Source organism: Lampetra fluviatilis, chromosome 11 (genome assembly GCF_964198595.1).
Source record: "Lampetra fluviatilis chromosome 11, kcLamFluv1.1, whole genome shotgun sequence".
Lineage (NCBI taxonomy): Eukaryota > Metazoa > Chordata > Hyperoartia > Petromyzontiformes > Petromyzontidae > Lampetra > Lampetra fluviatilis.
In genome coordinates this window covers 10847993-10871278 of record NC_136285.1, presented here as the reverse complement: position 1 = coordinate 10871278, position 23286 = coordinate 10847993, and the positions used below count along the sequence as shown (strand labels likewise).

Genomic DNA, 23286 nt, shown 5'->3' with positions numbered 1-23286 from the left:
GTTGGGCCTGTAGGTGGCTGGCAGGGTTAATGAATAACCGCACGTGTAAACCAGTCACGTGGTTAATGGCGACTCGGAATAATTGCTGCGTGTAACACGTGCTGTTGCATTTTACAGAGTGACGGTGCTGTTCTTCACAAGATTAATATTAACCACAATAAATGTGTTTGCCCTTGATTTGGAGCACCTGCCCACGTCCTTCATTTCGAGTGTGCAACATCTGCGCGAAACGGTAAGTGTAGCGTATCGTTAGCATACACCATATGTCATCCACTCTTCCGCGCCCAAGTCAACGCGTGCATGACGGGTGTAATAATAGATTTTTAATCGGCGAATCGAAGCATCGCTACATGTCCGGTAGTTTAGCGTACTACCAATCTGCCTCCGGTTAAAAAATAAACACATGCATAGCACTCGGTGTAAAGTACACTTGGTAAGAAGTTGTAAGAAGTGACCGGCAGTGTTGCGTATGTGTGTGTGTTTGCACGAGTGTACAGGTACACACAGGTGAGTTTGTATGGGAAGCGGGTAAAGGCCACATTGAAAAGGAGAGGTGTGTCTGCTGAAGGTGAATGCGAAAGAATGTTCAACAAAAGCAATTCATAAAAAAAAACGTTTTTTTTTGGAAAATGTTACATATATGTTATTCTTTTACCTCCAGGGTTTGTATTTCATTTTCCAAAAAATTGAAAATATTTTTTACGGGGTACTTGGCTATAACAAACCACGGGTCAGACAATGCATGGCAAAAATCAAAACATTCATGAGTGGCTGATTCAATGGGGATCAACGTGCTCATGAACGATTGGAGTCTGACCGCCACCACAATCAGAACCCAGCAGAAGCGTCTGGAGCTTCTCTGACCACACCTTCACGGCCAAACGTCGATTCCCAAGCCCCCCCCCACCCTTCCCCCGCACGGCATCGTTCGTAATCGACGCATGGCACGCTGTAAAAACTTTAGGTCTCCCAATAAAAGGACCAAAAAAAACGCCATAATTGATGCACTTACTTTCATGAGGGTTTTTAATGGGTGACACGTTGGTGGCGAGACCCCGTACTGTGACGTATATTATCATTCACAGAAGCCCTCTGCGCAAATTAGCCATTCGTGGGCGTTTATCCATTGCAGGAGCCCACGTATGTCAGTTACTGTCGGGGTTGCTTCTCTTTGTGGCTGTGGTGTCTAAAGGTCATGATAGGCGTGGGCAATAATTGAGCGATTCTTGATGGAATTTGTCTGCTTGTTGGATTTTTTATTGTAAAAAAAAGCAATTGCCCAAATCTGGTCAAAACCGATTGCTGCTCCTCCCACTAGACGACTGGGATGTCAACTTTCGATAACACCACAGAGTTCACAAGGTCGTGTGCCCTGCAGAACAACGATTGCTGATCAACCAATCGCTGGTTGATCAACCATTCGCCATGATTTCTCAAAGTAAACTAAATTCCAGTGACGACTGCCGGCGACAATTGCCCCAAAAGTGCCCGAGTGTGCCATGGCCGCAACGGACAGCTTAACCCGAATCGACGCACGCAAAGGCAGCCTATACAACGACCCCGACCAGGGAGTGGCACGTTCAGCTTCATCCCTCTGTGCCCCGGCACAGCTGGGAGGGCCTGTGGGCTGCTCAGCTGACCAAAGCCGCGCGCAACGGCAGAGGTCTCTGCCCCCCCCCCCACCAGCCCCCGCTACTGGCAGGTGTTGTACACGTTGATTTGCTTGTTGATGGCATAGACGATCCCGCGCAGCTTGTCCTCGAGACCGCGCAGCCTGTGCGCCTTGCGCTCCAGCTCCACCGCGTTCCTATCGTAGGCCACTTCCAGCTCTGCAAACACATGGGGGCGAGAAACCACGGCTACCCTTAGACATCTTAAAAACTGAGCTTTTTTTTTTTTGCCAGGTAAGGCCCACTGAGCTATATAGTTTTTTTTTCAGAAGCGACCTGGCCACAACTGATAGCTCAACGAAGTGGCTTATCATCACGTGGACATTTATAGCTGTCAAATACTTCAAATGCATGCTTCTAAATGTGGAGGGGAAACCCGGAGGACCCGAAAAAAGATCCACGCAACCACGGGGAGAACATGCATACTCCAAGTATACAGGTGTCAGGGTCGGGACCGAACCCACGACCTCCAGCATACCAGGTGAGGTAGTTAATATCTCGCGACCGTGGTGCCTCTTAAGAATCACGATTTCTCAGGACAACGTCCTATTTTTGAGGACATTGTCCTGAGAAATTTGGAAGTTTCCCCAAGAAATTAAAAGTCGAAGTTTTGGTCTGTTGCATAACAATATAACAATTACTCAAGACAATGCATTTACATGTGGTTCCCCCCTCCCCCCACTTCTGGTATTGCCAGATATTTTTATTCTCATGAAATGACTCTTGTACTTGTACTTAAGAGACCGCTGTGGGTGCGTCGGTGTACTTAAGAGGCGGAACCCCGATCTCAGTATTAATAGCCCTAAGCACAGAAAGCCAGACTAATGATAGTTCCCCCGTTACCACTACGAGCCAGACTCCGGGGCCCAGGTAAGGCCTGTTTTTATTCCAGGATCACCAAAGGAGTATGTCTCCCCATATTTCATGATTCCCCCCCCCCCATCCAGGGTCTGCAGGCTTAGCCTCTCCTGCTTCATCGCCCTACCCAGACTAAGGGCTGCATTCCTATGATCACTGTAAGGCAGGCTCGATGGTCCAGCAAAGGCCCATTTACATTCCAGTACCAGCAGGAGAGCACGGATCCGTGTCTCCACACTTCATGATGTTGCCGCAGCTCTGTTGGGCTCAGCCCCTCCCTCCCTTTCGTGGGGGAACAAAAACATAACACCACGTTCTTGGCCGAACTCGATTATTGACTGGAATTTTCTGTCGGTTTTCATCCCCCCAAAAAAGGTGCACAAATTAAGTGAGGAAACCCACCGACGGGCGCGTCTTACCCGCGTTGATCTTGTGACATCGCCATTGGTATTGGGGGCAGCCCAAGAGATATTGAGAAAGCGGGCCGCTACAGATTTGATGTTGGGCTCGGTTTGGTGAGGTTGGTAAGATAACTAGGCCCAAGTCCCAGTTACCTGGTTCACGAAATAAACCCACTCACCTCACAGCCTTCTTCTTCTAAGCTAACAGTCGAATTATGACATGGGGGCAACTGCTCCGTGTATGGATTTTCTATCTCCAGTTAATAAAGTGTCCTCACTTCTCGTCCCACTGCATCCTTGCAAACGCCTTCTGTCCTCCACCGTTGAGTCATCTCCATATCCCTTCTAATTGTGATTTCTTAGTTTATTTTCGACACGTGGCCAATCCATCAGTGAGGTAGGTGCGGTGACTGAGAATGGAATTCTGCTCATGTGTACTAGAACCGGTGGAGCAGGCTAGCTGGGAGAATTGCAGTCTCCTCCTCCCCCTCCCCCGCGAATCAGAGGTGACCCTGCGCGTTATTGGCGACCCTTGGACTCTTAAATCATAAAGTCTTAACTTTGCCTTCGCATGCACTTACCTGCACTCTGTCACGTACCGCTTATTCAGCCATTGCTTACGAGGATGGGTTTTTTTTGTTGTTACCACCACCAAAGTAACGTCGTCACCTGCTAAAAATCACGACAACGCTGAACGTTGGGCCCAGGCACACTCAAGCTTTAGACCGTTTGCGAAATTTGTGCGCGGTACAAGCTGCATCATTATTGTTGTTGTTGTTGTCACGCCTGTTGCAACAACGATATCGCTCCTCGAGCGTGACTCTATCAAAACCCGTGGATTATAATCCTCGGGGCTAAATATTTCCACTTAGGGTGCAGAAGGTGTGAAATGCACGGTGAGCGTTTAATCCAGCCTCAAACATCAATTGTGCAATGATTCACCCCCCCCCTACTCACAGTGATTTGTCGAAGTGTCACGATTCCAGATTGCACTTTGATTCAAAGCATAGAGTCATTATTATTGTTTTACTTGTTACCATGCCGTTTACATTCTCTCAGTTTTTGTTTGAAACATTCGCCTACATTTAACAGTAATGTGTGTCATTTGTCTAAATCATCAACAGTTAATAATTATCAACCCATCTGATTCAATCATGTCAATGAATCATTACTTACAAAACTGATAATTGTGTAATCTATCTTGATTTGAAGCTTTCGTGACTGCAGGAATCCATACTCTTTGGTTCTTTTGGTAAAGTCAAGTAGGTAGAAAAATCATCTATGCTAGTCGAGAAGTGGAGTTGGTGGAGCAGTGGTTAAGCAAGCACATTGTGCTATGAACCCAGCCAACAGCTATCGTCATTGGCAAGTGATATCTCAACCGACTCGGATACCAACCTTCACCAACCCATATGGACCAAGTTGGTGAAGCATGGCCAAACCACTCTCCGCAAGGCCAACATTGCGTGGGGGAGGCCTTCATCCAACAGTGGATTGACAAAGGGCAGTAAAGAAAAATAACTGGAGCCTAACCCATGCCGAGCGAAGTCACTAACAAAACAAGCGCAAACAGAGCCAGTGGCTACTGTTCACATATAACATTTATGCTAACTAAACTTTCAAAGCTTTGGAAACAATGGATGCTTTACATGATGGTTGCTCCATAATCGTTACACAGCACACTCAAGGTGCCCTAGAAACGCATGACTGTTTCGACCTTGTGATCAGCTGTTTGATTGTCAAATTAACCGACAGAAAAAGTGGGCAGGCACTCACAGGAGACTAATAAATGCCCTCAGCGTGCCTACACGGCAAAGTGTGGCCTGCCAGTTCACCGTCTCAGCGGTTTACAAGCTGGGGGGAAAAAATCAAGCCCCATAAACACGTGGCCTCATAGGGTTCGGTTTATTGCGAAAGCCTGCTCTTCAGATACCACAGTGGCTTGCAAACTGCCTAATTAGAGCAAACACCGTGACCACTTTTGAGTTACCTCCGTGAACTCTAAGTCGGACGATTCTACAAACAACGTTGGAGTTTGCACTCAATGAACCCCCAATATCCTGTGCTCGAATCTGGGCAATCGACTGTGATTGATTGAACCTGGGTTCTCAAGTTGCAGCGAGGTGATGGTCTCTGCCCGGTATCAAATACTTCACGAATAAAACATTACATTTTGTTCTGCATTTCCAAAGGTATTGACAAACGTTAAACGTTTCAAGCAGGTATACGTGGGAAAGTGCTGCCCCCTATTGTGACAGAGGTCACGAACACATCTCAGGAGTAGTTCTTCAATGGACCATTCTATAAACACGGAGGGCTGCGCTGAGAGAGATCCGGATGGAAATTCCGTCTCATGGCCTGGCACCGACAGAAAAATTGGAATACAACTGTGGACAAAGGCAAACATTTTCGTTTAAGTAAAACTAATTGTGGGCCTAAAAGAGCGAACGTCTTAAATCAGTGTATATTACCTTTGTTGATATACGAATGATAAGTATGGAAAATAGTAAAGAAAATGGCACAAAAGTAAGTTGAAAAGTGCGCAAAAAAAGTTTGCAGACAGGTGCAGCCAAGGGAGGGAATGTGCCCGCGAGGGCGTCCACCGCAGAGATGGAGCGATGAAATCTCCCTGTGTGCAGGAGCTCCATGGATTGGTGTGTTGCAATATGAGAGAGCGTGATGATTTGAAGAGACCATCAACCAGCAGTGGATAGATCATGGCTGATGATGACGACAACGACTGGGTCAGTGTGTTTTGAGCATCGTTGCTACATTGGACGGTGGCCACTGGTCAGTGCGTCCGACAGCGTGCGGGGTGCAATCCGCAGCGCCGAGCGCGTTCGATGACAAGTCCCGCATTCAACGTCTGCTCTGTGCCGCGAGACAGTTCGACGATGATGATCGCGACCGCGAATGGGGGGGGGGGGGGGGTTACCGGCGAGGCGCGCCAAGCGGGCCTGCGCTCCGGCCAGCACGGCCCGCGCCTGCTCCCGGAGCTGCTCGACGCGACGCCGCGCCTCCTCCGCCCCGCGCCCCTTCTTCCCGAAGAGATCCTGCAGCGCCCGGAAGCGGTCCCGCAGCTCCCCGTCGTGCATCTGCGGAGGACGGCCGGGGGAATCGAGGCTCGCGTCAACTCGTCGTGGCGAGCGCCGTCAGCGCCTACGATATGTCCGTGTGGTGGTGTGCGTTGAGCTTCTTTTGCACCGGGCGTAGACAACCGTGCTAATCGGAGGTACGGAGCGGGGAGGAGGACAACCAACTAAGCACAAAAGGCAGTTCTAAATAAATGAGTTAACAATAGATTGTTTAGAAGTATACAGCTCCAGTGGCTTCCTAATATCAGAAGGAAGAGCGTTCCAGACGACCGCAAGAAGCGCATCTGAAAGCACGCGACGGTTAGCCAAAAGCCGCTGCGAAGATGACCGGAGTTTGCGTGATGGTTTATGCTCCTTCATGAGGTCAGCCAGGTATTGTGGTTCACACGTGGCAAGCGCTTTGTGCGTAATGAGCGCAACCTTTATAAGTATCCAGCATGGCACGCGAGAGGTCAGTGCGGACAGCACCACGTGGAGCCGTGTCACACGCCGAGTTTATTAAATCGAGGGGAAGAGAGCGGTGGTGAAGCGGTGTGCGCACTGCGCTGTGCGCGCGGTGACCCTGAAGTTAAATCCCAAGCCACTTCTAACATCACTTGGGTGAGTGATGTCTGAACTGGTTCTGGAGCCCTCCTTTCGCTCACCAACACTGACCTGCGTGTCTAAGTGAGGTAAAACAGCAATGATTGGGTAGGCGGTGATCCAGCAGTGGATTGACAATGGGGCAGTGCATTAAAATAACGCTCGCATCATACCAAGTGCAGCAATAAAAAAAAATACACGAATAAAGCCAGTTATTACATACTCTAAGTTTTTTTCGGTAAAGTCACGTAGGTAAAAAATGAAATTAAAATTAATAAAAATAAAAGAATAAAAATCACGACGTTTCGGAGGCAACACAAGCCTCCGTCTTCAGGTGAAACCGTCACAGCAAAATATCTGTATCAAGATATATCCTTGCAGTCACGAAAGCTTCAAATCTAGAATCAGTTATGACATGTCTACAAGTTGAAGCACAGATTAACAAAGAGCTCGCAAACTTTGACTGCAACCTGAACATCAGTTCCCCCATCATGGTTACAGCACATATACGGCGTCCTCTAACAACAGCCCCCATATGATCGACACGGCATGAGGAGCCCTTCACCTTCATCCAGCACTGGACGAGGGCTTTGTATTACAAGTGTCCATTACGTCTAGGTGGAGGAAGTGTTGTGCCGAGCCAGCACTAAAACAATACCGAGATTGCTCCATGCGCAGCGCGGCATTCGTAACCGCTGTGTCGCGTTAGAATTGTAATTGCAAGCATATATCTGCACGCTTTGTTCGCGATGATAAATTCCCGGAGGGGAGACCGGGGAACGGATGAGTATATTCCCCGCTCACGCTGTACTCTCCGCATCATTAACAAACGTCGTTGAACGTTTGTTCTTCTTGCGTCACGTTCGGACCCCCCCCCCTCCCCACGTGCATGGATGACTGAAGGCCATGTTCTCTGCGCCCCACACACCTGTTTAATCATTACTGGATTCCCAATCGGCAACCTTTTCACAAGTAATAATGCGATGGTGCAAGCCGCCCGATGTCAATCCACTGCTGCGTGAAGGCCTCCACACGCAGAGGTCGCAACCGGGTACCCGATACCCGTACCGTACCCGATACCCGGCTACCCGTACCCGTCTGGGTACGGGTATGGGTACCCATTTTCGACCCTGGTGCGGCCGGGTACGGGTACGGGTAAGGAATCAAAACCCGTTTGCGACCTTTACTCCACACGCAGTGTCAACCGTTTGGGTTGTTTCAAGATACTTGCTTCAACCCCACGGGTCAGTGCGGGTTGTGAACATGCCGGGAACATAGACGTCGAGAATACAGTACAACAATGGATTTTGCTGCGCTGCCCACCACGTGACCCCGTATCCAGCCACTGTCAAGGCACTATCCAGGCTCAGCGTTGCTTAGCTTCCGAGACGTGACAAGGTGGGTTTGTCATTCCTGGTGACTTGGTCACGGGCATAAAAACAAACAACGTGACGCCAGTTACGGCCGTTAAACGGGGCACTAACTCTGCTTTGGGAAATCGGCAATGCTACAGAAGAATTGCTACCACAATCACCGGGCCAGATGGACAGACCCAGTCGAAATAGATTTCACTCGAACGGTTATTAATCCGATCTTAATTTTGGAGCTTTCGTGACTGCAGGAATTATTATTTGGTTCTTTCGGTTAAGTCACGTCTAAAGATAAAATAATAAATTAAATAATAGCATATTACGACGTCTCGATTGCAACACAAGCAATCATCATCAGGCATAAAAGAAATAGCAACAAAAATCTAACTAGAAAATTATAGACAGACATACAAGCAGACAGACATCACAAGGACACACAGAGAGAGAGGACACATATCGGCACAAAGAGGTTATTAATCCGCCCCCACTCCTCCCCCACAAAGCATCTCGTGCCAGTCTCGGCGGCACCGCGGGCCCCCGACCTGCTTGGCCTCGTCGGCCCGCTGCTTGGCCAGGCCGGCCGCTTTGTCGGCCTTGCCCGCCGCGAGGCTGTTGGCCGCCGTCTTCATCTTGAGGGCGTCGACGTCGCGCTCGAGGCTCAGCAGGCGCGCCGTCGCGTCCTGCAGCCGCTGCCCAGCGGCCGCCGTCTCCGACTCGGTCTGCGGAGGGGGGCGGAGGGGGGGGGGCGATCACAAAGAACCCCCGTATAGCCTTAACAGACTGTTAGGGCAAGTGCGGCACGGCAGGTGAAGGTGGTGGGGGGGGGGGGTGGTTAGCACCACGCCCGGCCGCGTTTGTCTCCCCGGTGGCGATGTTTACGCATCGCACCAGGTACTGATTTGCGGCTGAGTCGACCTACGGGAAGCCCAGGAACGGTTACGATAATCGTCAGCGGTATTGGCCATGAGCGGGAATCGAACTCGTGTCGCTGGGTTCGAAACGCTGCGTAGCGCTGATCGCTACGCGAAGACGATGGGGCGGGGGAGGGGGGGCAGGGTTCATTACCTCACTGAGAAATCCGTGGGTCATTTGCAAGCCACAGCAACCGCGGTGCGCGTTTGAGCCGGATTTGACGGATGACTCGTCAGAGTGCTTCAATGGGGAGTCGCTTGGCAACGTCGCCCCCCCCCCCTCGCCGGCAGACTGACGCCCAACTGCTGGCCCGTTGCAGTGTCCACCTCGTGATGCAAAGGGGTGGCTGCCGCCGGGGGGAAGCGGGGGGGGGGGGAACGGGGGGAGAGAAGCGGGGGGGGGGATGCGGGGGGGTAAGCGGGAGGGGAAGGGGGAGGGAAACAGGGGGGGAAACGGGGGGGGGAGCGGGGAGCAGGGGGGGGAAGCGGGGGGGGGAAGGGGGGGGAGAAACGGGGGGGGTAAGGGGGGGAAGCGGGGGGGAAGGGGGAGGGAAGCAGGGGGGGGAAGCAGGGGGGGGAGCGGGGGGGGGGAGCGGGGGGAGGGGAGCGGGGGGGGGAGAAGCGGGGGGGGGGGAAGCGGGGGGGGGTGGAGCGGGGAGGGGGGTCCCTGCCTCGAGATATGCTGCATTGGTAGCACGGCCAGAGAGAAGTATCCTGGATGTGATGCGCCGGGTGCGAAAATGTTCTTCCAGGTCGGCGGCCTGGAGAGTTGAAGTTGCAGGCCTGTGATGTGTTACTCGAGACAATTGCTGACGGAATTGTCTCTTCTACAAGGAAGCCCTAGAGAGCCCCTCTGGAGGGTATTTGACCCTACACTGAGCAAGAGGAGGGAGTACCGACACTTTAGTCCATCGCACGCAACCTCCCAATGTACTGTGGCGCACTCATTTATACGACTGATCTATAAACTAAACTCTATAAGCTCTTTTTCAGAAGCGACCTGGCCACGAATGATAGCTCAACGAAACGACTTATCACGTGGAAATTTTGAGCAGCCTAATACTCTAAATGCATGTTTCTAAACGTGGAGGGAAAAACTCCAAATATACAGCAGGCTTCGGGGTCGGGCTCGAACCCACGACCTCCTGTATACCAGGCGAGGAGGCAATAAACATCTGTCCACCGTGGTTGCCCCTGAAATTTCGTGGAGCCCTGAAATGTCCCTCTCACGCCAGTGCTGGCCAGGAAGGTCTCTAACCAGAGGCAACTCGAGACGGCCTCTCCGGAGGGTTCCTTTGCCCTTCCCCTCCACGGCCGGCCACATCTCGCAAGCAGCTGGAGATCCAGACAGGTCCCTCGGGACGTTAACGACGGACGAGGAAAAAAAACCCCACGGGGGACATCGGCACCTACCGAGGCCAGCGTGTCCTGCGTGTCGTGCAGGTCGGCCCGGGCCTGCTGGATGGCGACCTCCGCCCCGGCCTGCGCCTCCCTGGCCCCCGCCAGCGCCTTGCGCACCGTCTCTGCGGCGCTCTTGGCGTTTTCGGCGCGTGCCCTGCGACAGAGCGGAACGTGGTGCAAGTTGGTCTCGCGATCAAGCGCCCAGGCAGTGCAAATGCAGCTGCAAACCCACAGGTCGGAGAGGCTCGGGGCATCGGGCTGATTTAAGAATCGTTGTGAAATTAGCTAAAGATGTATATTCAATAAAATGATGCTCACTCCCGTAGACACGAGAAGTCTGAAAGGCGTAAACGTTCAAGCTTGGCCTAAAATGCAAGGGTTTTTCTTATTATCATCATCATCATTACGTGGTATGTGCTACTTGTAAGGCTGCAGACTCTCCAACCCTTCATGTCTCCCGGGTTGATAAAATCAGAACTACTCTGTAGACATGCAGGAATTGTTGTCTTCTGAATGACTCATCCCCCATCATAGGTATGTAGAATTTCCACCTTTTCCTCTGGGCTACAGGCAGGAAAAATTAGCAACTCCCCAAAAGGAGACTGTGGTGGCAGAGGTAGTGATGTTGATAGTGGTGGTGATGGTGGTAATGATGGTGACAGTGGTAGTAAAAGTGGTAGCAGCAACAGTAGCAATGTTGGTGGTAATAGTGACACTATCGTTGGCGACAGCGGTGGCGTTGATTGTGGTGACGGTGGCAGCAGTGGCAGTTACAGCGCTGCTGCTGCTGGTGATGATGGCGGTAGTGACAGTGGCGATGACGACCTCGGTGGCGTTGCCGGCGCTCTAGTTCTAGCTCCCAGCGGCGTTGACAAGAGTAACCGGCGGTCACGCCCCGCGTACTTGGCCCTCTTGGCGTCCTGCAGGAGGCGCTCGGCCTCGTTGATGCTGCCCGCCGTGCGGGCCAGGATGGCGTCGACGTTGGCCAGGCTGCTCACGCGCTCCTTGATCTCGTCGGCGAGGCGGCCGATCTGCTGCGGCGATGCCGGCACGCCGAGACGCAGCACCCGCTCCGCCACCAGCTCAATGCTGTCGGGGCTCGCGCCCTCCTCTGTCGCACGCACAAAGACAAAGATCCCCCGTATAGCCTTGACAGACTGTTAGGGCAAGTTCGGTTAGCGAGCACCTATGAAGGCCGGCAAGGCACACGAGGGGGTGGGTGGCCAGCACCACGCCCGACCGCCTTTGTCTCCCCCAGTGGCGATGTTTACACACCGCACCAGGTACTCGTTTGAGGCAATGCGCCAGCAGCAACTCGTCGTGTCTGGCACGTTGTGGTCTCGCGGTGGGTGACTGAGTGGCTGTAAAGTAGAGGCACTGTCAGTATGAAACTCGCTCTCACGGAAATGGGCGTCATTAAACCGGGAGGCTGCATCGCCAAGGAATTAACGGAGCGAACGCTGGGCCGGTATCCCAATGAGTTGACAGTTTTATGGTCACTCTGAAGGCGTAACTTTTGACATTCGTGAAGCACATAGCGTTACATATTTCCTTAAGCCTCGTTTGCACCATCTATAAAACGTTGCAATTGGATGCTACATAAATCCAACTCTCTTCGTGTTGCATTGCACCGAACTCCAATTCTTTCCAATGTAACAAATGAACTGGTGATGTTGCCTCTGCGTTGGCAGTCGGGCACGAGCACAATTAACAAAGAGTCGAGGCTGTACAAGAACAAAATATAATAGGCATCGTTTCAGGCAATGGCAAAATATGTTTTGTGATATGATCATAATTTTGTATGCAATATGAATGAGAGGCCATTGCCCGAAATGTCACTTATTTATTCTTCCTTTCAAGGCCACAGTGTTGGAGATGATTGTGCATAGTTTTTCATATCCGCTACCCTGTCAGCCGAGGCCCCCTAGTGTGCAAACCTGTCGGATACAGCTCCGTCAACTTAAACTCTACCGATCGTATCTGGATTCAAGTAAAACAACATCCATTTGGCCTAGACAACGGTATTCATAGCGGTTACGGTAACACGAAAACACGTAACAGGGTGGGCCGCGGGAGGGCTACCGTCTCTCCCACCCAAAAAGTAAAGATAAGCCGCAGTACGATCGCGTCCATGCAACCCCAACTATGGAGGTTCAGCGCTTCCCACAGGGACCCGGGCCTCGACCAATCCGCATTACCCGTGAGGAACTCCTTGATCTGCTTGATGAGCTCCCGCAGGCCCTGCACCGCGCCCTCCACCTGCGCGCGGGTGCCGTTGGCTCTCTGCAGGGTGCCCTGAGCCTCCTCCTTGGCCTTTCCTGCCCTGCTCTTCACGTCCATGACCTGCAGAGACATACAGGAGCACAATTGTTTCCGCCATTAAGGTCCTTTAAATATCCAGGAAATCCTCGCCGAGTCTATCACGAGGATCATTTTCAGCATAGTTACTCCAGAAGGGAGTAACTCCATCCAAATATCCCTCTGGTTTCGTATGGCCCTCTCTTACGTTCTTATCAACAGCTGATTAATACTAGTAGCTATCATTGGTTCATATCGAATGTTCCTGCAGGTGTGACCCGACCCATCGCCCAGCCTAGCCAGGAGGCCTGGCTGTTTGTCTGCATCGAGGGTGATGATCCGCGAGCATCAGGTTGTTCATGGGCATGCCCTTGGGTGAACCCATGCATTGTCTGTCGGGTTTTGCTCCGAATATATTTTCGACAAGGCAAGCCGTAGGAGCTACACGCCCGAACAGGCCCAGACTTCGTCTGAGAGTCGGCGAATCGCCGATACACCGCCACCGAATCTCAGCGGTGGCAGCTCAGCGCTCGGACCTCCGGCGCTGCCCCGGCCGCCTCTAGCAGGGGGCAACGCGTTCGCACGCCCGCACCTGCTGGTGCAGCTTGTCGAGGTCCCCCAGGGCCTTCTGCATCTCGCGGTCGGCGATGGTGGAGCGCTCGAGGGCGTTGGAGGCCACGGTGGCGACGCCGCCGCAGTTCATGCCCCCGCAGTGCGGGCGGCCGTCCTCGTCCCTGCAGCCGACGCCGCCGCACGCGCTCTCCGCGCACGGCACGTCCCTCGTCACTCCGCACACCTGGCCCAGCGGGTGGGGAGGGAGGGGGGTGAAGGGAATCAGCGGGATGAGCGGAGAAAGTGAGGACGAGGGGGAGACAAGCGGACGAGGGGAGACACCGGGACAAGGGTTCAGGGGTCAGTGACTTCCGAACTGCCGTGCGTTCAACGCACTGCTAACGCTGTTGGGCCTTTCGCATTTAACTCGAGATCCAACAGGATCACACGAACGAGCAATACAGCTTACAATATCTAAAACACACATTCTAAAATGCAAGTGTGTTTTTTGAGGGGACCATGACCTGACAAGGAGAACATGACTTGTCCTGGATAACAAACAAAGATGTTTAGTGGAGCGACTGGTTAGTTGTGATTGCTCGCTTGAGACACCTTTTGCCAGATGGTTAAATTAATATTTTTTTCAACTCATCATCATCATAACTATGACGTTCTTAGTTTGTTATCCTTCACCCGCAACCTCTGATTAGCAAGGTTGCCTACGTAAGGTGCGAAAGAAGTTCAACATACATCCACCAAAACCTCCAATTAGCACCTCCGATCAGCACGGTTGACTACATACGGTGTGAAAGAGGTTCAACATACAGCACACACATCCGTCTTCAGGTGAAGAATGAAAATATTTTATTATGTTTTATTTTTATTATTTTATTACTTCCCTTCTACGTGACTTTACCGAAAGAACCAAGAAGATGAATCCATTGAATTGTTTGTTTTCATCGTCACATCACTGTGGACATATATTGAGAGGTATTTGTCCGCAATTCCACGTCGAACTCAAGAACCAAATGTGTCACGGGGGTGATGCCCCACACGATCACCTTCCTGTGTACATGGCTGTGGCGATGGAGCCAAAGGTGCCACCAAAGCCAGCTGTGTCTAAATAAAATGATGCACTGCTAGCAGGCAGGCAGCACGCCTCGTGAGGATACTATGAATGTGAGAGTGGGAGTCTCGGCTGCTCGTTCATCATTCAGCGAATTATATATTTACTCATTAATTCTGTTTAAAGCACGTGTCACGCGTCAGCAGTAAGGCAGGGAGGTAAGTTCTGACATTCGAAATGCAAGATTAAGCCGACGCTACGCAGTCATTCATTCATACGCTCATTATGTGTGAAACAAACGTTGCCCGTCAGCAGTGAGGGGGTGAAACGGGTGTTTAAAGAATCAACCACTGCTGCACGTTATCCGACTCGTTCATTCTGTGAAATTGCCCCGCCAGCAAGAATGCAGTAACGACACAGCGAGCGTCGCTCTTGACCGCTCACCGTTTCAATGTCAGTTTGCCTCGAATGCTCCGGGCTGAATGACTGTGCTGCATTAAGATCGATTACCAATACGTTATAAATGGTGCTGTTATTTATTTATTGTACGTTAAAAAAAATATCAGCTATAAACAAGGGCTGGAAATGGGAACAAACCACTGGGGCAATTCATTCATTCGCTCCCCAACCAACCGCCGCCCCCCATTTCCCCTCCCCTACATCTTTGACTGTACCGCCCCAGAATTTGCAAATGCTGAATGAGTGCTACTGGAATAGTTTATAAAATCAAATAATAATAGAATACGATATTTCGGTTGCAACACAAGCAACCATCATCAGGTAAGAATGAATGATAAAACACAGGCACGGAAACAACACAGCCAGACAACATGCAGAGAGTGTTTGTGTTTCCTTGGTGTGTGTCACGGTCGGTGTGTCTTTATGTGTGTGTCTCTCTCTGCATGTGTGTGGTTTCCGTGCCTGTGTTTTATCATTCATTCTTACCTGATGATGGTTGCTTGTGTTGCAACCGAAACGTCGTATTCTATTATTATTTGATTTTATTTTCTACGTGACTTTACCGAAAGAACCAAAGAGTAATTCCTGCAGTCACGAAAGCTTCGAATCTAGTTTGGAATAGTTCACTCCTTGGGTCGTGTAAAAAATAAAAATCATTAACATTTTTTTTTTATCACAAGAAGCAGATAGGTAGGCACGTAGGTAGGCCGGTCATTCAGTGGGCAATTAGGCAGGTAGTTACGTCTAGGCAGTTGAGTTTATTGTCCGTCCCCGCACCACCGATTAGCACGGTTGGCTATGTACGGTGCAAAAGAAGTTCAACGTACACACATAGGCAGGCAGGTACAAAGAGAGCAGGCAAGCGGCCAGCGAGGAGCGAGCGTGGCCGACTGAGCGGTGAACAAGGGGGACGGGATGAGGGACCTTCTCGTTGAGCTCGTTGAGCTCCAGCTGGCGCGCCTCCCAGCCCAGCTCCTGCAGCGCGTCGGCGTTGGCTTCCAGCCGCTGCTCTAGCTCGGCGCGCTTGGCGGCCATGAACTTCTCGGCGCGCTGGCGCGTGGCCTCGGAACGAGCCACGGGCCCTGCTGGGCTGGTGGCCGCGGCGCTCGCCTTCCGCTCCGCCTCGCGGGACTGCTGGTACGAGTCCTTGACGCTGCCGTAGGCGCCTACGCGCGCGCGAGGGAGCAGGCAACGGGAGGACAACGCGGCCGCACGGGGTTAGGCCACCTTGGGCTGCCGCTCTCAGGACGGGATTCGTCACGATACCGATTGGCGGTGGAATCTTACTCGGACGAACCGTTAGCGTCATTTATATTCTCTACAATAATGTTAATGAATGTGGTGGGTTACGCATTATATTATTTTGCATCGAACTAGGATCCCCCAATACACCAGCATTGACTCAAGCAAGCCTAAAATGTTGATGAGACATTGAATTCAAAAACTAGTCCAGAGTGTGCAAGTACTGAATGCTGATGATATGTACGGTAATTAGATCATCACTCTCAGAAGGCCGTGCGACCGATGGGTTACATAAAAAAAAATTGAAATGTATTTACCGGAACACTCAATAAATAGGACTTAATGTCTGCTTATCTATTAGCGCATTGAAACCATTGTCGTCAGACGCGATCCGAGCGAGTGAGCGAGTGTGCGTGTGTCTTGCGGAGAGCGGCGCCCGTGCCTCGGAAGTTGGAGTGCTTGATGGTGTCGATCTGGTGTCCGAGCTCGCCGGCGCGCGTGCTCGCCTCCCTCGCGTCGCGGTCGAGCTCCGACAGCAGCACGTTGGTGTCGCCGTTCTGCTTCGCCGCCCCTCCAATGCCGGCCTCGAGCTGCGCCAGGCGACCCGTCATGGCCTCCACCTGCCGCCTGCGGGCGCCCCCAGCGCGGGCCGCAAAGCCTCCAGGGTTAATTTGGTCGGCGTTCAATGACTGAATGAAATCCACGGATTAGGGCTGGGCTACAATTCCGCAGGTCGTCGTATACTAGACTAACGTCAACAACACAAACTTTCCGAAGAAATGAACACTGATCAGCGTCGAAAAGCCCTTTTACCAGTAAATACATCTACACATGTATACGTATTGTTTCCACCTATCCATCTTAACCATTTCTAAAAAGCGTCGCCCCGAGCCCGTTGCGCGTACCCGACATCGTCGATGAGCCCCGAGAGCCTCTCGACGGCCGCGGCCGACGCGTTGCGAGCGGCCAGCAGCTCGCGCACCCCCGCCAGCTTCTCCTCCACCTCGGCCATCCTGCGCGCGTACGGCCCAGCGTCGGCGCCGCCCGTCAGCAGCCTCATCGCCCGCTCGCTCAGGCTGCCGGCGCGACGGCCCAGCTCGGAGATGGCCGCCTCCCAGTCGGGGAAACAAGGCTGGTGGCACGGCTCGCACGCCGGGAAGGCGCCCGAGAAGCCGCGAGCGCAGCGGTCGCAGCGCCGCCCCGCCACGCCGGGGCGACACGCGCACTGCCCCGTCGCGCGCTCGCACTGCCGCGTGAGCACGCCGCTCGCCTCGCAGTCGCATGCTGCAGCACGTGGCAGGGGGCGGGGCGGGGGGCACGTGGTTAGAACCTAAGACTAAACGTCACGGTGGCGAGATGTTAACTACTTCGCCTGGTGCACAGGAGGTCGTGGGTTTGATCCCGACCCTGACAACTGTTCTCTCTCTCTCTCCGAGGGGTCGTGTGGATGTTTCTTCGGGTCCTCTGGTTTTTCCCTGCACATTTAGAATCAAAGTCGCGCATTTACAGTATTTGGCTGCTTTATATTTCCATGCGATAAGCCACTTCGTTGAGCTATCATTTGTGGCCAGGTCGCTTCTGAAAAAGAGTTATACAGCTCAATGAGCCTTATCTGGTAAAATAAAAATAGTTTAGTTTATAGTTTAGTTTAGTCAAACTCAAGAAACGCTCCCAAACGCACTAATCGCTGTCGAATATGCTGTCCGCTGCCAATTGCACTGACCATTAGCGGTGTGAATTATTCCCGAACCGAAACAAACAGTGGACCGGTGCTCATCTCTACAGACATTCCATAAACGGTGGGGAAAATTCTACATTCACATGGACAACCATACTCTTGACACCATTTTATCTACCCTGAAGAGACAATAGGCTAATTAGAGCCGGACAGAAATTGTGAGTCAAGCATTCTAACCGTATAGCGAAACCCATATTCCAAAGGATTATGAACTCCTTTCACACCGGCGACAAATCCCCTCACGGCTATGTCGCGTTTGCTCACCACTGCATTTTACGCGAGGCTCTCCCCAGTGATTCTCCTGACATTCGTTGCAGGTCAGGCCGCCGAACCCAGCCAGGCAGTGGCACTGACCGTTGAACTGCACAGCGCACACACCGACAGACAGACACAGCATGAGCCGACAAGATTTATACAACGTGTAATAATATTGGCAGTCACCCTGCAACGTAGTCACATATCCAGGAAAGACCCACTGAGTCTCAAGACCATTTTTCAGGCGGTTCCTGCATTGGAAAGTTTGACCCTTGCCCTTAACGAGTGTTTTGCACGTGGGTGGGATGCGGAGCTCCTGGAGAAGCCACCACGTGCACGATGGGACAACACCCAGAGGTCAACACGTTTAAGTCCTAGAACAAAATACCAGATGATGCCCTCTCTAAAGTCCCCTTCGAACCTGAGAGCTGCGGCAAAACTATCCCACCTGCCCCCCGTCGTGTACGACCCTGGCCCATCTCCGACATTACCCGCGGCAAATTTACGATCGCCCGTCCGCCCACTCTAACCTCGCTGCAAGATGGCCCAGCGGAGTGCGCGGGGTCACAGCCGCAGGGGCGGCACCCGGCGCCCTGGCCCAGCCCCCAGTGGTTGGGGGCACAGCGGTCGCACGCCAGGCCCTGGACGTTGGGCAGGCAGCGGCACTGGCCGCTGCGGGCGTCGCAGGCGCAGGCCCCGTCCGTCAGGCCGCAGCTGGAGCGCTCCGTGCCGGCCGTGACGCACGTGCACTCTGGCCCATCGCACCGGCACCGAAGGCAACCACTTTGGTTAGAAAACTAAATTGCTGAATGTTGAAAAAATATATATACGTAAAAAAAAATGTTTTACATCTAGCAAATATGCTGTTCGTCTGTCGGTCTGTAAATGATGCGTCCCAAAGGGCAATGTGTTTCACTAAACGCTGCTATAAAGTTAACAGCCACATGGCAGTCAAATCATATTTTTTATTTCTCAGAACTAGAATGTTGCGATATTAAGTGAAAGAACACATAAACATTGTGGGATTTTTGTATGTGTGTGTGACGTCCACTCGCTGCACTTCAGAACCCAATTTAATCATGAACAGCTGAAAGCCCGATCCTACCCCAAGCTTCCATCGATGCCGGCTCGGTGTCCCCGACACCGATGCTACCTACGCCAGCTCAGCTCCTCCGCTACCGAAGCGCTCGTTGTCCGTGGGGGCGGAGAGGTTCGCGTCGCTTACTCTGGCACCGCCGCTGCGAGGTGGCGTCACCGTAGAATCCGGTGCGACAGTTCTGGCACGAGGACCCCTCCGTGTCGCGCAGGCAGCGTAGGCAGCGCCCCGTGTGGCCGTCGCAGGACGCAGCGTCCGTGGGGTCGATGTTGCCGTTGCACTGGCATGGCTGGCATCGTCCGCCCGCCACGCGCAGGTCCCCGTAGTGACCCGGGGCGCATTGGTCGCAGCGAGCGCCTTCGGGCGGAGAGGGGGGTGGCCACCCAGGAGAGGAGAGTGGGCGTTCGGGCCGCTAGCTCCAGAGGCAACAACAACCGCTGTACTGTGCAACATCGGCACCGTCGCAGGAGGGCCGTCAAATAATAAGAGACTACCAACAGCTCAACGGGCCTTTCCTGCTGAAATCTCGTCAATCTGATCTCACTGCCACACATAATTGAGCGGAATCAGCATGGCTTGTCACAACCAGTACTTTTTTTGTTTGCTACGCAATATGATGTCACATATCTTCCATGACGGATATATCCCGTATCTAGAATTAACTTCCCGTGGTGTATATTTTGTCATTTCCATAGATGTTCACAAATCAAGCTTTTCACACGCAGTAATGTTTCCTTAATCTCGTGAACATTTGCTTATTTGTAAAGTGTTACGAATCGCAGATTTTCTGATGATCGGGTCATTAAAATGACCATTGGAAATTAATGCTTGGAATATTGTGTTTCTATATATATAGAAAAAAAGACACACAAACAAACGAAGGCATCCGTTTGAGGGACACCAATGAAATCACATCAGAGTCCGTACACCTAAGGGGCAGTTATCGAAGGTCGACCGAGATCAATGAGGCCATGAACAGGTGACTACAGCAGGTTGGAATGCTTTTGGAAAACTGAAGTTGATAGGAATACAATCACAACACGTTCAACATCGCCCAATGAAGCTGGATGTAATTTCCCAGCGAAACGTCGTAAAACTCAAATTGTAAATGTTTTGGATTTACGCTCCAACATTCCGGTGGGCTGAAGTAGTAAACTAATTGGCACGTTTTGTTTACGTGACAAACCTTACTGGTTGGCCGTGTCGGGTGGTAGTGGCTTAGGGACACATTTATACTTACGCGATCTAACCAATATTGGTCGCGAAAGCCTACGTGTCAAACTGAACCGCAATACAAACCGTAACAAAAACCATTCAATACATGCATCGCAACCTCAGGAATCCACTTCGATCGAGGAATCAATTTGGCGTTGTCACACGCCTGCCACTGCGAACGGACGCGCGGTCGGCACGTGCGCGTGGACCCGCGTGTCAAAGCCGTACCGGTGAAGCCGGGGAGACACGCGCACGCCACGGCTCTGGAGCGCGGATCGTGGCTGCAGCCGCTGGCAAAGTGGCGCCCGCTGCCTGGGCCCTCGGGGCACTGGCACGGGCGGCACTGCTCCCCGGAGCCGGGGCTCCCGTAGTAGCCACTGGCGCATCTGCAACACCACCATCACCAACCACGGTGCCAGCGTCAGCACCGGCGCAACACTATTCCACCACCAGAATAGGACATTCAATGCAACCACAATGTCACTATCAACACCGTCAACAACTATATCAACACCACAATGCCAAGATAAAGAGCAACACTATCACCATCAACACCACCACCATCATTATAATACCACCATTAATAACAATAACAATATGAACACAAATTTTAAAAAACACCATCGAAATCCTCAATGACATTCACCCACCATTCCTGGGGCTGAAGACCAGCTCCTGACCGCTCGCGGGAAGCCACATTGAGTCATGCGCCGCGCGCCGCGCCAGCCGACCACCGTCGACTCATCTCAGACGAACCAGCTTTCGCATCTCCGATTAGCACGGTTGGCTACGTACGGCGCGAAAGAAGTTCAACATACACACACACACACGAGAGACGAACACACGAACCAGACCGAGGCTCCGCGGGCGGAACGCGGCTCACCTGTCGCAGCTTTCGCCGGCCGTGTGGCCGCGGCACGAGAGGCACGCGCCCGTGCGGGGGTTGCACTCGTCCGAGTGTCCGTGGCAGCGGCACGCACGGCACTCTGGGAAGCCCCAGTGTCCCGCCTCGCAGCGGTCGCACTGGCGGCCGAAGGCCCCGGGCCGGCAGGCGCACTGCCCCGAGACGGCGTCGCAGATCGCGCTGGTGGAGCCACGCTGGTCGCAGTGGCACTCTGCGGGCGGGCGGGCGGGCGGAGGAAGGAGCGAAGGGAGCGGGGTTGGGGGGGCACACGCGTGGGTTCACGTAAGTGGAGCTCTGTCGCCGGGTTTCTACGAAGATGCGTTGGAAGCGGAGCCTCGGAGCGAATGGCCCGAAAGAAGAATTCGAATTTATTGAAAATAGCATCTGTAAAAAGAAATCATGCCAACAAAAAAGAATCGACACAGATTGAAAAAATGTTTTTACAACTAAACAAATAAAACGCAGTTGGGAAGACGGAGCAGCAGGGCGCCATGCCACTCACAAGGTGACAACAACCACCACACAGCGACCCACGCTCACCGCGAGGGCACTCCAGTTTACGACGAAACATCAAGGATGCAACAATTGTGCCTGGCAGGGTGCACATAATGCGGCGGCGGGAACGGGCCGCCGATGAGAGTGAAGATTGCGCGGAGAGGGCGGAGGAGAGGCGGGAACACCGTGGGAGAGCGCTGGGAGTACTGGGAAGAGGGGAACGCCTCTCCTCACCCCGGCACCCTGACGGTCCGAAGCCGAAGGTCCCCGGGGCGCACTGGTCGCACCGACGTCCGGCGACGTTGGGTTTGCAGCGGCACTGCCCGCCCACGGGGTTGCACTCGGTGCTACTGGAGCCCTGCGTGTTGCACTGGCACGCTGTGGGGAGGGAGGGGGAGAAAGGAAGAACGCTCGCTCAGTGCAACGCACTCCCTGCCGTCCTGCTGCGGTCTGTACGGACGGACGAAGTTAAACACCGAGATTTGTTACGAAACAATCCCGTTTGCTCGCAACAATGTTGCTGTTGTTGTTGTTGTCTTTGTGTTGGTCCGTTCAGCCCCAGCGACTGGACTCCCTCGCATCATCCTCTCTCCTTTAATCCTCATTATTTCTTTGCTGCCATCAGCAATTTAATGACAGAGTAAGAAGTCGCGGGGGAGAGGGGGGGGCATCACCGAATATGGGGTGCACCCATATCCACACCCTCAACGTAAAGACCACGCACAGGCCACCACTGCCAGCTCAACACGGCTGATGACGACGCCAATGATCTCGCCACGGCGTGCCCATCACCTCCCGGTCCAGCGGCACACCGTCATCAGCTGTGCAATCGAACCGACGATCGGCACCACAGCGATCGGGCGCTGAAACAATCGCGCGTGCCAGCTCTAGCCGCTAACGTCTCTCGCGGTGGCGGCGGTGGCGGCGGCGGCATCGCCGGCGGGGCCGGTGCCGTGTGTCCGCACGTACGCAGCGAGCCGTTGTGGACGAGCGCCGACACGCTGCGCAGCAGCCCCGCGCACACGTCCGTCACGGGCGCCTTGCTCACGGCCCTGCCCGCGTCGCTGCAGCGGTAGCGCTCGAAGCTGGTGCGGCGCGCCGTCGACGCCGGGTCGCCCGCGATGAACATCTCCAGCGAAGAGTGGCGCGGCAGCAGCACCAACTGGGGCGGGGGGAGCGGGGAGGCCGGCGAGCGGGGCGAGAGAGGTGGGAGATGGGGGGGGAGGACGCAGCAGCAGCAACGTAGCCTTGTCGCGGTCGTCATCATCGTGACGATGGCATTGTAAATGGGTCAGTAAAGTAACAGGGCTCCCGATTAGGCATGCAATGGTCCACCCCCCACCTCCCTTCTGCAAGCGATTTGAAATAATGTTAGAGATTATATTTGACAAGGGATTGTGTTTTTTGTCTTATTATTACTCGTTTTTTTACGTCTCGTTTGTACGGTTTTGTTAGCTCCATTTGTACCATTTGCAAGTCATTAACATAAATCATGAATAATCATTTGTTATCGACACGTTTCTATGCACGCCCCCTGCGTGCACAAATCAATTTTAGTCAATTAATCGATGGATCGATCCTTGTTTACCCTCAATATCAACAACAACGACGATCCAGCCCTGAGAATCAAACAAAAACATTTCACTGTCCAGGACAATTGCTGCCCCCTCCCCTCCCC

At 52.9% G+C, this 23286-nt stretch overlaps 1 protein-coding gene across 1 annotated transcript in view; it reads right to left on the bottom strand.

The window, feature by feature from the left end:
• Window positions 1-471: 471 nt before the first annotated feature.
• The window catches only part of LOC144934900 (laminin subunit beta-2-like), an 80113-nt gene continuing 57298 nt past the window's right edge, over window positions 472-23286 (bottom strand). Inside the window, exons 16-32 of the mRNA XM_078861169.1 lie at window positions 22578-22780; window positions 21843-21986; window positions 21093-21324; window positions 20438-20595; window positions 19124-19351; window positions 18429-18649; window positions 17908-18004; window positions 16811-17189; window positions 16348-16532; window positions 15588-15829; window positions 13179-13382; window positions 12487-12631; window positions 11192-11399; window positions 10301-10442; window positions 8519-8695; window positions 5865-6024; window positions 472-1829 (exon numbers count right to left, since the gene is read on the bottom strand). Of these exons, the coding sequence (XP_078717295.1) occupies window positions 1693-1829; window positions 5865-6024; window positions 8519-8695; window positions 10301-10442; window positions 11192-11399; window positions 12487-12631; window positions 13179-13382; window positions 15588-15829; window positions 16348-16532; window positions 16811-17189; window positions 17908-18004; window positions 18429-18649; window positions 19124-19351; window positions 20438-20595; window positions 21093-21324; window positions 21843-21986; window positions 22578-22780 (3262 nt within the window). The 3' untranslated portion in view covers window positions 472-1692. The remainder of the gene's footprint in view (window positions 1830-5864; window positions 6025-8518; window positions 8696-10300; window positions 10443-11191; window positions 11400-12486; window positions 12632-13178; window positions 13383-15587; window positions 15830-16347; window positions 16533-16810; window positions 17190-17907; window positions 18005-18428; window positions 18650-19123; window positions 19352-20437; window positions 20596-21092; window positions 21325-21842; window positions 21987-22577; window positions 22781-23286) is intronic.